General features: G+C 45.4%; 1 protein-coding gene across 5 annotated transcripts in view; it reads right to left on the bottom strand.

The window, feature by feature from the left end:
- The window catches only part of LOC129701432 (transcription factor SOX-30-like), an 82,837-nt gene extending 69,958 nt beyond the window's left edge, over positions 1–12,879 (bottom strand). For 4 of the 5 annotated variants that reach the window (XM_055642607.1, XM_055642609.1, XM_055642608.1 and 1 more), the window contains exon 1: positions 12,676–12,879. In XM_055642607.1, coding sequence (XP_055498582.1) covers positions 12,676–12,714 — 39 coding nt within the window. In that variant the 5' untranslated portion in view covers positions 12,715–12,879. Of the gene's footprint in view, positions 1–10,161; positions 10,225–12,675 lie in introns of those variants that run through there. The other variant, XM_055642610.1, reaches the window with a different exon arrangement.
- Between the last annotated feature and the right edge of the window lie 365 nt (positions 12,880–13,244).

The raw sequence follows: 13,244 nt of genomic DNA, 5'->3' as shown, positions 1-13,244 counted from the left end.
ATGACCCAGCCATCAGGGTTTGAAATATAGGAGGCAATGCAGACTTCCAACAAAAAGTCAAACAAGCTCTGATTAGGCAAAGGTTTTTCAGATGGTTGGTCTAACTTATTTATGTAGGGTATGGTCCGGCCCACCTTGTGCGTCATGAAACATCATCACTGGAGTTGATCACAGTTTGAGTTTCTTATAATGCTCACAAAGCTGAACACTCTACTCAGCCTGATGGCCTCTAGCAAGGAAAAAGACGGTATCCATGATGCTGCAATAGGCCAGGGATAGATCGGTTAATGCTAACGTAAATGATGCAGAGGCTAGAAAGCGATCATGACTTTCTTCAACAGGTGAAGTATCCATACACAGGTGTATGGCTGAAATTCTCCAATGAAGAATATCACAGCACCGACTTTGAAGGCATTAGTCAAAAGTGTTTTTTTGTCATATGTCCCAGATAGAACAATGAAATTCTTACATGCAGAAACACATCAGAATATGTAAACATAGTACACAGGTAAACAATAAAATAAACAAGGGAAAAAAGTTCAGTGTGTGCAATACTCACAAATACACAAACACACATATACCTCCTCCACCATAGATGAGGCTCGCACCAGGGTCTCATCCATACCCCGCAACACTGCTCTCTCCCCCCATCCCCGCACTCGCAACAAGGGCAGAGTCCTCCTGGTCCTCACCTTTCACCCCACCAGCCGTAACATACAACAAGTAATCCTCCGTCAGTTTCGCCACCTCCAACGTGACCCCACCACTCGCCACATCTTCCCATCTCCCCCCATGTCTGCCTTCCGCAAAGACCGCTCCCTCCGTAACTCCCTTGTCAATTCTTCCCTTCCCTCCCGTACCACCCCCTCCCCGGGCACTTTCCGTTGCAACCGCAAGAGATGCAACACCTGTCCCTTTACCTCCCCCCTCGACTCCATTCAAGGACCCAAGCAGTCGTTCCAGGTGCGACAGAGGTTCACCTGTATCTCCTCCAACCTCATCTATTGCATCTGCTGCTCTAGATGTCAGCTGATCTACATCGGTGAGACTAAGCGGAGGCTGGACGATCGTTTCGCCGAACACCTCCGCACGGTGCGCAAGAACCTACCTGACCTCCCGGTGGCTCAGCACTTCAACTCCCCCTCCCATTCCCCATCCGACCTCTCTGTCCTGGGTCTCCTCCATTGCCAGAGTGAGCAACACCGGAAATTGGAGGAATAGCACCTCATATTCCGCTTGGGGAGTCTGCATCCTGCGGGCATGAACATTGAATTCTCCCAATTTTGTTAGCCTTTGCTGTCTCCTCCCCTTCCTCAGCCCTCAGGCTGTCTCCTCCCATCCCTCAACCCTCGGGCTCCTCCTCCTCCTTTTTCCATTCTTCTCCCCGCCACCCCCCATCAGTCTGAAGAAGGGTTTCGGCCCGAAACGTTGCCTATTTCCTTCGCTCCATAGATGCTGCTGCACCCGGTGAGTTTCTACAGCATTTTTGTATACAATATATGTACATACTAGACTAAGTGGGACCCATTTGGTCCTGTTCCCCCAACGCAATTTTCTACCACTCACCCGTTCCCCCAACACAACCCGTTCCACCAACGCAATATTCCACCACTCAGCCATAGCCCTCGACTGCGCAGTTGCGGCTCTTTTCTCCTCATCCCCCAGCACTCCACCCACCTCTTCTTCACCTTCCCTCTTTTAATCTTTAAAAACATGACTAATATCCAATTCCACTCGCCCTGCCCCTGCCCGTTACTATGATACAAATGACTGGAATCCCAGTATCCCGTCTTTTGTAACATTGTAATGGGTACAGGCAGGGAATTTTTAACGTGAAAAGTTTAATTTTTAAATTTTAAAATGTGAATAATTTGTAAAATATAACATCAATCTGAACGTAACTTGAAACACAACGCCACAGGAAAATGATGAGTATGGTGGTCGTGCTATCGTGTACCATTTTGACATAATTTCAGGATCACCCAGACAGGCAGACATAATAACAAACAAGATGAGAGTTTTAGTAATATACTAGACCAAGCGGAACACATTGGGTCCTGTCACATGGGAGGCCTGGTCCCCCAATGCAACCCATTCCCCCAACGCAATATTCCATCACTCACCCATAGCCCTCACTGGAGGCCTGGTCCCCCAAAGCAACCCGTTCCCCAAGGCAATATTCCATCAATCACCCATTCCCCCAACAGAACCGATTCCCCAACGCAATATTCCAACCCTCACCCATAGCCCCCAACTGCGCAGGGGCTGCTCATCTACCCTTGTTCACACTCCCTCATTTTAAACTTTAAAAATAAATGCAATTGCACTTGCTAGGGCTGGCAGGACTCAGTGTCCTGGGATTGCAACATTGTAGCAGGCAAGGCTACAATCCCATTGTGACATCATAGCCGTAACTGCCAGTGCAGAGGGAAGAATTTTTCGCAAATTGGAATTTTGTAAAGTTAAAAATGTGAATAACTTGTAAAATATAACATCACTCTGAACAAAACTTGATACACAACACCACATTACAATGGTGAGTAAGGTGGTTCAAAAATTGTAGCGCTATCATGTACCATTTTGGCGTAGTTCAGGCCATGAAAAGCATGAGCATAAACAGACACGCAAACTCACTCACAGACAAGATGAGAGTTTTAGTAATGCACTAGACCAAGTGAGACCCGTTGGGTTCCTGTCACACGGGGGGGGCTGGTCCCCCAATGCAATATTCCACCACTCACCCACAGCCTGGTCCTCCAACACAACCCATTCCCCAACACAATATCCACCCGTTCCCCCAACGTAATATTCCAGCACTCACCCATAGCCTCCAACTGCGCAAGGGCGGCTCATTTCCCCTTATTCGCCCTATTAAACTTTAAAAAAAATCCTTGCTGCCAGGAATTTTAAAAAAAAATGCACCCTCCCTCATTAAACTTAAAAAAAAATCCTTGCTGCCAGGAATATTAAAAAAAAAGGGATTGCAACATTGTAGCTTGCGATTGCACTTGCTAGGGCAGGCAGGACTCAGTGTCCTGGGATAGCAACATTGTAGCGAGCTGGGCTATAATCCCATTGTGATGTCATAGACGCAAGTGCCAGTGCAGAGGGGAAAAAAATTCTCTCAGATTGGGGTTTTGTAAATTTAATAGTCTGAATAATTTGTAAATATAACATCAATCTGAACTAAACTTGATACAGACCACCATATGACAATTGGGAGCAAGGTGGTCCAAACATTGTAGCGCTATCGTGTACCGTTTTGGCGTAATTTGACAACATCACCGAATCAGTGATCACAGACAGGCACGCACACAGAAAAAAACAAGTTTTAGTGTAATCTTTACATAACTAAAACACTGATCTTCTGCTCTTCTGGTTTGCGCATTTTTTTCCTATTTGAGCAAAAACGGTAAGCGATAGCGCTACGACTTTTCGCCAGCTCACTCACCGTTCTCCTGTGCTGCGAGTGCACCAAGTTTCCTTCCGATCGGTGGTCTATTGTAAAAGTTAGTGAGGTTTAAAAATCTTAAAAACCGCGCTTGCATAGATCGATCTCCTCTCCTGCCAGTCAGCGCCGCGTGGATTGGTCTCTTCTCCTGTCACTCCACTGGACGGTCCGCCCCTACCTGCAACCATGGCATCTTTACTGGAGCTGAGGATGGCCGGTGGAGATCTCCAACCGGACAGTTCTCGGAGGGTCCGGAAGCAGCCCGACCCAGCACGGCGCGGGAGATGTCACCAAACAGAAAGTGGAGAATCTGCTCCCGGCGGAGGAGAGCGTCCAGCGTCCGCTGTGAGTCCCAAATGCACCGCCATGACAATGCCGCGAAGCTCCAGCTCCTTCCCCTCTGGTCCCCCTCGCTGGCCCCTGCCCCTTCTTCATGATACGCCACTCTCCCCTTGGCTCTTCTGCCGTCTTTCCTCCGAGCTCTCCCCCCCCTGTCCACATGCCACGCGGCCGCAGGTTACATAGAAACATAGAAAATAGGTGCAGGAGTAGACCATTCGGCCCTTCGAGCCTGCACCGCCATTCAATATGATCATGGCTGATCATCCAACTCAGTATCCTGTTCCTGCCTTCTCTCCATACCCCCTGGTCCCTTTAGCCACAAGGGCCACATCTAACTCCCTCTTAAATATAGCCAATGAACTGGCCTCAACTACCTTCAGCGGCAGAGAATTCCAGAGATTCACCACTCTCTGTGTGAAAAAGGTTTTCCTCATCTCGGTCCTAAAAGATTTCCCCCTTATCCTTAAACTGTGACCCCTTGTTCTGGTTCTGGTGCTTCCGGGCTGAGCCTAGGATCCGTGCCAACGGCTGAGGTGAGGAGTGGGGGAGGTGGGGGGTAAAGGTATAGGGAGGGGAGAGGAAAGGAGAGAGAGAGAGAGGTGAGGGAGGGATTGGGGAGGGGTGGAGGAGAGTGGAAAGAAGTGGGAGGTGAAGTGGAGGGGGAGAGAGTGCTGGGGATTAGTGGAATTGAGCTGTGCCTGTGCAGTTGGGGGTTATGGGTGAGTGGTGGAATATTGCGTTGGGGACCCCAACGGGTCCCACTTAGTCTAGTATAGATATATATGTCTAGTATATAGGTGCCTTTTGGCAATCGCCAAGCAGGCTGTCCTGTGCCTTTTACTGAGAAGTGGCTTCCGTCTGGCTACTCCACCATAAAGGCCTGATTGGAGTGCTGCAGATATAGCTGGAAGGTTCTCCCATCTCCACAGAGGAACCCTGTCATAGTAGCCATCCCTCTGCAAGGTCCTTCTCCCCCGATTGCTCAGTTTGGCTGGGCGGCCAGCTCTATGAAGAGTCTTAGTGGTTCCAAAGATCTTTCATTTGAGAATGATGGAGGCCTCTGTGCTCTTGAGGACCTGCAATGCTGCAGAAATTGATTTATACCCTTCCCCAGATCTATATCTCGACACAATCCTGTCTCAGAGGTCTACGGACAATTCCTTCGTCTTCATGGCTTGGATTTTGCTCTGACATTCACTGTCAACTGTGGGACCTTATATAGACAGGTGTGTGCCTTTCCAAATCATGTCCAATTAATTTAGCACTGGTGGACTCCAATCAAGTTGTAGAAACAACCCAAAGATAATCAATGGAAACAGGATGCACCCAAGCTCAATTTTGAGTGTCATAGCAAAGGGTTTCAATTCTTATGTAAATGTAATATTGCAGTTATTTCTTTTTAATTACTTTACAAAAATTTGTAAACACCTGTTTTTGCTTCTTCATTCTGGGGTATTGTGTATAGATTGATCATAAAAAAAATGTATTTAATCCATTTTAAAATACGGCTGTAACGTAACAAAATGTGGAAAATGTGAAGTGGTCTAAATACTTTCTGAATGCACTGTACATACACACGCACGCACACATAAGTACACACAAAAAAATATATATACTTTGGTAACACTGCTTCTTGGAGAGTATAGTTAATAATATGGCGACTTGATCCCTCAGACAGGTTTTGCAAATGGAAGATTGTCTTCTGGTTCTTCTTTGGGGGTCTTCCATCATATCTGCTGTGTCTACAGTTGCAGCTTTGCAGCTCGTGGTGGAACCACGAGAGGCTCAAAGGTTTAAAATGTCACTAGACTAAGTGGGACCCGTTGGGTCCCAGCATCACACAGGAGGGCTGGTCCCCCAATGCAATATTCCACCTCTTCACCAATTCTAATATTGGTGGCTAGTGGGGGGTGGGGGGCTTTTTGGAGCGCTAGTATGGGTGTTGTGGACTGAAGGGACTGGTTTCCAGAGGGCTAGTATGGACATTGTGGGCCAAATGGATTTTTGGGCTGGCGGCTCAGTCACTCAAGCCTGTTGTTCTGGCAGCTCACTCACTCATGGCTGGTGGGCTGGCAGTTGACTCACGGCTATTCCTTGAAATTCCATTTCAAGCAGGGTGCAAGGCCACCAAAATCAAGTGCAGTTTCATACCATTTCAAGCAGGGTGCAAGGCCACTAAAGACAGCGAGTCATGACCCCTCCCTCCTCCATCTTGCAGAGACTGAGCCACGCCCACACTTCTGATTTGTATAGTCCCTCCTACCAGAAGGGGTGTGGCCTTATGGCATGATTGACAGGAGAGAGAATCTCAACATTTTTAAAACACTAATAATTCTTATTTTTCATTGATGGGAAAAATCTCTCAGCACCTGATGAGCGGAGGGGGACTCTGAGTAAGATGGCCAAAAATCACAGCCGTACGCGGTAGCGTTTTTTCTAAAATCAGTATAAAGCGCAATCAGGAAGTGGTCAAGATTAAACTTTTAATTATATAGAAGGCAAGGCAACTTTAATTAGGCAAGGCAACTTTAATTAGGCAAGGCAACTTTAATTAGGCAAGGCAACTTTAATTAGGCAAGGGAACCTTAATTTGGCAAGGGAACCTTAATTAGGCAAGGCAACTTTAATTAGGTAACACAGCTTTAGCATTGCCAAACCAAAGGCAACACAGCTTTAGCATTTCCAAACCAAAGGCAACAGAGCTTTAGCATTTCCAAACCAAAGGCAACAGAGCTTTAGCATTTCCAAACCAAAGGCAACACAGTTTTAGCATTTCCAAACTATATTTTCAAACCACATTAAGGTCACACTGACAGGTCAGTAAAACCACTCACAGTTTAGTAGACATGTGTTCAGTGTTATTCACAGCTCAGACTGAGAGACATGACTCTCTCTCTCGCTCCCCCATCTTGCAGAGATTGACTGAGCCACACCCACACTTCTGGGTTTTATAGTCCCTCCCCCTCCCACCAGAAGGGGCATGGCCTTCATGGTGTGATTGACAGGAGAGAGAATCTCAACATTTGTTAAACACAAATAACTCTTAGTTTTCATCGATGGAAAAAATCCTCTTGTCGTGAGCAGCGGAGGGGGACTCTGAGTAAGATGGCCAAAAATCACAGCCGTAAGTGGCAGTGTTTTTTCTAAAATCAATATACAGAACAACAAGAAGTGGTCAATATCAGACTTTTAGTAATATAGATAAAATGAATGGAGCCCACCCAAAGTTGCTGAGGTCAATTAAACCAGGGTTCAAAATTAAATTCCAGTGTGTTCGGCAACGTACTGAATATGTTTAGTGATTTCATAAAATTAAATTTTCGTGATTCAGAAACAGTTAAGGGCCTGTCCCACGAGCATGCGACTCCATGCGGCAAGCGCGACCCATGTGAGTCCATGCGGCAAGCGGGACCTAACGTGGTCGCTTGAGCCATACGGCCTCGCGGGGCCGGTCCCACTTCAATCGGCGGAGCCTTATGGAGTAGTGCGGAGCTGGTCCCGACATCGGCGGGGCTCCGAAAAACTGACCCGTGTTCAAAAGTTCCGCGCGGCAACGGCCTGCCGGCCCGCAGCTGCCTCACCGCCGTACGCACCGCCTCGACGTGGTACATCCCGCGGACTTCGCTCGAACTTCATGTCACTCATTCGACCTCCGCGCGGCCCCCGCTTCTGGTTTGGTCGCGCTTGCCGCGCTCGTGGGACAGGCCCTTTAGGTCGCGCTTGCCGCATGCAGGTCGCATGCTCGTGAGACAGGCCCTTTACTTCCCAGCTGTTATCAGGCAACTGAACCACCCTACCAACAAATGGAGTACAGTCCTGAGTTATTGTCTACCTCATTGGAGATCATTGGACTATCTTTAGTCAGACTTCACTGGACGTTATCTTGCGCTAAACATTCCCTTCATCATATATCTGTACACTGTGAATGGCTAGATGGTAATCATGTATAGCCTTTCCGCTGACTGATTTGCACGCAACAAAAGCGTTTCACTGTACACGTGACAATAAACTAAACCAAATTTATTGGGTAGTTATTTCAACATTGCTCCATGGAATACAATGCTTCTATTGTGGCTGACCAATACTTGCAGCATAAGATTCACACCGTGCAGTGTTTTTTCTTGGTCAAACGGGTCACTACACAAACAGCATGTATGGAAATTCATGCTCTAATTCAGATGCAGTTTAGGTATGTTTATTGTCATATACACCAGGGTGCAATGGAATTCCTTGTTCACATGAAGCTGACAGATTAAACAGTATGCAGTATGATAAATACAATACATAACGACGCAAGATACCAGTGCAATTCAAAGTAGGGCAAATATTAAAGTACAATAATGGAGTAACTGAATGAGTTAAGACTAGGTGTACATAACAGCACTTCTGCTAAGGGGTTTCAAAGGGTTTCAAAGAAATGATTGGTGCAGGAATGCGATAGCAGTGGGGAAGAAGCTGTTTTTAATTCTGATGTCTGTGCTTTCAAGCTCCTGCCAATTTTAGGGATGAGCTTATTCGGTGCTATGCTGTTAAAGGCTGAGCTGTAGTCAATGAATGGCATAGATGTTTTTATTTTCAAGATGGTCCAGAGCCAAGTGTTGTGCAAGAGCACTGTAGACTATCGCACAAGTCTAGATTGTCCAGAAGATTGGTGCAGATCTGAGCCATTATTGGTCTACCAAACAACTTATGGTCGATATTAGAGCTACTAGGCTATAGTAATTGAGACAAGTCACTGGAGAGGTACTCCATTAGGGAGTGGAATGATGGAAGGTTCCTCAAAGCAGATGGGGGACAGTAGACTGTTGAAGTGAAAGGTTGACGAAAACTGTGGTCTGTTAATTGGTAAACAATTTTATTGCTGCCTGTCCTGGACTTTATGCAGGCCAGCCGCCTATCAAGAGTTTACCCTCGAGAAAGCAGATCTGACTACTGCCTCTGAGGTGTATGGGACAGAGCCAGTTGAAGATGCAGGGATGTGTTTGCTTGTTCAAACAGGCGTAAAAACTGTTGAGCCCATCCGATAAAGATGCCAGATATTGGCCGTGTTGGTATTTATGGAGTACATGATTGAAGTCGCTGTTGATGATGAATAAGGTACCAGGGGGCTTGCTGGATCAAGAATGTAACAGCTGAGCATGATTTTTCCAGTGTCATGTTGTCATTGGCCTGAGGTGGAATTTACACAGTTGCCAAGATGGCAGAGGTGAATTCCCTCGGTTAATAAAATTTATTAGTAAGTATTTCAGATCAGGGAAGCAGAATTGAGCTAAGACCGGCACAAGACACAGCAGTCCCTGATCTCTCTTTGAAACACCAGCCTTGCTCTAAGCTCTTCACATTTGCTCCCATGTGGTTGAAAGTTAGCTGAAGTTACGCTGGGGAAGGGGAGCAAGGATCCCCTGAAGGGGAGCTGAACCTGGAGCCCACACCTCCAAGTGCCATACTTCCATTGTTTGTCTGTATGTACAGCTGTGTGGGTAGCTTCGGGTCAAATAAAGATTGTAAGTTCTGAGAATTAGGGTGGCACTGTGGCACAGTGATAGAGTTACAGCGCTAACTCTACAACAGTTACTGCTGCTAAACACCAGAGATCCGAGTTCGATCTTGACAATAGATGCTGTTTGTTTGGAGTTATGTGGCCGTGTGGATTTTTTCCGGGAGCTCCGGTTTCCTCCAACACTCCAAAACGTACAAGTTTGAAGGTTAATTGGCATGGTAAAATTATCGCTAGTGATAGTGTAAGTGTATGGGGTGATCACTGGTTGGTTTGGACTCAGTGGACCTAAGGGCCTGTTTCCACAGCGAGTCTAAAGTTCCCTTGAAATAGCAATAATAACCAAAAAATGTTCAGCGCTGGAACTAATGAGAAGTGCTGGAAAGATAATGAGAAACGATTACAAAAGTCTGCTTAAATTCACGTAAAATATCACCACTCTGTGGCACAAGCTTGTATTTTCCTGTGACACAATTTTCACTGGAATGCCATATTGCTATATTTCACTTCCAAAAAGATTCTTCCCCAATGCACATGGCTGAAAAATATGGCACTACATGAAACCATTTCTAGGTAAACGTTTCTCACATTTATTTCAGGATTCTTCCAGTAATAAAATATAACATACTTTTGATTCTTGAACCTACAAATGTCAGACAGAAGCAAGCTTGGCATAGTTAAAGAAAGCAGATTAAAATTGATGCCTTTCAAAAGTACCATGCATTTGGGAAAAGAGCAATGTGAAAGGAATTGGAAGTCTGATTATTACTCAAAACTATTGAAATTACAGAATTCTGGTTTCAATTTTCAACATGATCTGAATTATACTGTAACATAAAATATATGCCTTTAAAAGCATTTATAACTTTACCTTGACAGTTCTTATGTGACGTTGTTCAAGTCTCACCTGCACCTCTTTTCCACACAAAATACAAGAATGTCAGCAATATGAAATTATAAATTGCCACACTGACTGTCTGATTTTCTGGTAATCACGTATAGATTATCACTCAATAAATTTGCAATGCTTACATCACAATTGATTATCCCTCAGTAAGCATGTCATCCCACCTAAACTGTTTGGAGTATCCTGACTGACCGATGACGCCAATAGGATATCCAGTACAGCACAAAAGCAACAATACTATTGTCAAAGGTGCACAAAAATGCTGGAGAAACTCAGCGGGTGCAGCAGCATCTATGGAGCGAAGGAAATAGGTGACGTTTCGGGCCGAAACCCTTCTTCAGACTGATCAGTCTGAAGAAGGGTTTCGGCCCGAAACGTCACCTATTTCCTTTGCTCCATAGATGCTGCTGCACCCGCTGAGTTTCTCCAGCATTTTTATGTACCTTCGATTTTCAAGCATCTGCAGTTCCTTCTTGAACAATACTATTGTCAAGAGTGTTTCATTGTCACATGTCCCAAAACCGAACAATGAAATCCTTACTTGCAGCAGCGCAACAGGTTTGTAAACACAGTACACAATAGATAACGTAATAAATAAAAAGTTGAAAAAATAAAAATAATCCCAACATAATGCAAATCAAATCAAAAACCCAAATTCCCTGGTGCAACCAAGACACTTTGTAGCTCAAAGTTCGATTGGTGTTTGTGGTGTTCAATAGCTCAATGGTTCTTGGGAAGAAACTGTTTCTGAACCTAGAGGCCATGACTTCCAAACTCCTGGAACATTTTCTGAATGAAATGTGAAATGTGTTTATGGCCTGGGGGAGAGGGAGGTCTTTGATGATGCTGAATGTCTTTTTAAGACTGCACCTCCTCTATATCTCTTCAATAGTGGGGAGGTCAGTAACCATGATGGATGTGGCAGTGTCCACAACTTTTTGAAATCTTCATTTGTAGGTGTTCAAGTTCGCTAACAAGGCCATGATGCGAAGGGTCTCGACCTGAAACGTCGCCTATTTCCTTCGCTCCATAGATGCTGCCTCGCCCGCTGAGTTTCACTAGCATTTATGTCTACCAACCAGTTATTATGCTCTCCCGCCATACAGCCGTAGAAGTTAAAGAGAGTATTTGTCGACATACCAAATCTCCTCAAACTTCAAAGGAAGCCGAGGCGTTGATGGGCTTTCTTTATAATTGCATCAATGTGCTGACTCTCTCTCTTCACCGCCAACCCATCAATAAGGCCAGGTTTGTGGATCCTCAGCCTTCCTCTTCTAAACAATCTGTTCCTTGGTTTAAGGTTACACAAAAATGCTGGAGAAACTCAGCGGGTGCAGCAGCATCTATGGAGCGAAGGAAACAGATAACGTTTCGGGCCGAAACCCTTCTTCAGACTGACATTGAGCAAGGTCGTTGTTCTGGCACCATTCAATCCGATGATCGATCTTCCTCCTATACTCTGACTCATTATTATTGTAATTCATCCAACAACAGTGGCATTGTTGGTGAATTGAAAGACAGAGTTGAAACTGTGTCCAGTATAGTCATGGGCATAGAGTAGGGGTCTGTGCTGATGGTTATCGAGGAGGAAGTAGTATTTTCAATTCATACTGATTATGTTCTGTTGATGGGGGTTGAGAATCCAGTTACAAAGGGATGTGTAGATATAGTTCTCGTGATTAACAATCAACACTAATTGAATCATTATTTCACCACTCATGATTCAGATACCAAATATACCTATTAAACTTGCATCTGCTTGTTTAAGGAACCATCTGGGCTTTTTGATGAGACTAAGTTTTTGCAAGCATGAATTTTCTCTGTTAGCAGGTTTAATATCTGACAGGATTTAACATTACCTAAACAATGCATCCATCCATTCAAATGATACTTAAACAATGCTAAATCTTTATTTTGTATAGTAACGTGCTCTTGATGGTTGAAGTAGCTCTCCAGCCTGTACAGATATGCACACTGTGGAGCAACACGTTAAGTTTACAACCTTGCCACACAAAAATTCTCCCCCTCCACTCAATCCTCGGGGAGGAGCAGTCACAACAATGACATAATAATTCCTGTGAAAGTAAAGAGCAGACATCCAATACATAAAATTAAAAACGTTAGCTTGTTAATTATACTGTAGCAATTCATGGCTAAAATGCAAAAATACAAAGAGGACACATTGGATCAGGCAAAAAATGGTTTGAGACCACTATATCAATTTGGACAACGTTTTACTTGACCCCTCATCCAAGATGTCAGCACCAAATATTAAGTTTACAAACTGTTATTTCGACTAAGAGGGGAGAAAAAGACCAAATGTTGTATTGGGCTCCAGCGGTTTAGGATGAGGTGGCTGGGATAAATTTGCCCCATTTTACCCTCCTTTCTTTCCAAAAAATTAATTTTGTGCCTGCCAACGTTTGTCACTGCCGTTTTTCACCTGCAATGTCTCCTCTTTTGCCTCCCTTTTTTTACCTGGATTGTTTTATTCAGAGATGCCTCCATTGTGATCATTATTTTATTGTGATCTCAGTCAATGGGGTCCTCCTTCACTCCACCCTCACTCACTCGCCCTTTTGTTGGGTTTGTTTCGTTGGTAACAAACGGATCGAACCTTTTTGAAAATCATTGGCCCGGCACGTGCCCCGGCCGCCGTCACAATCGCCAGGGGGGGTGACGTCACCCGGGGGGCGGGGCCCGCGCCCCTGACGTCCACAGTAGGGGCGGGGCGACGGGCGGCCGTCGTTGCCCCTGGTTACCGCGCCGTGCCACGTGGCGAGGGGTGGGGGGGATAAAATTCACACGGGGTGGGAGTATTACAGCGAAAATATATAACTCGGGTCATGCAATGTCGGAATGGGGGATAAATATTGATTTGGCAAATCTGTGTTGGTGGTTGATATCATGGTTTTGATATTGATTTGATTTGTTTAGTGTGTTGGGGATAGTTCTACCCTCTGTGGGCGTGGTAGCTCCCGGGGTGCTCTGGTGGCGCGCGCGCGCGGGGGCGGGGACTGAGTGTCAGTGGAATTAATGAATGAACG

The sequence above is a fragment of the Leucoraja erinacea genome, chromosome 11 (assembly GCF_028641065.1).
Source record: "Leucoraja erinacea ecotype New England chromosome 11, Leri_hhj_1, whole genome shotgun sequence".
Classification (NCBI taxonomy): domain Eukaryota; kingdom Metazoa; phylum Chordata; class Chondrichthyes; order Rajiformes; family Rajidae; genus Leucoraja; species Leucoraja erinaceus.
This window is presented reverse-complemented; position numbering and strand designations above follow the sequence as displayed.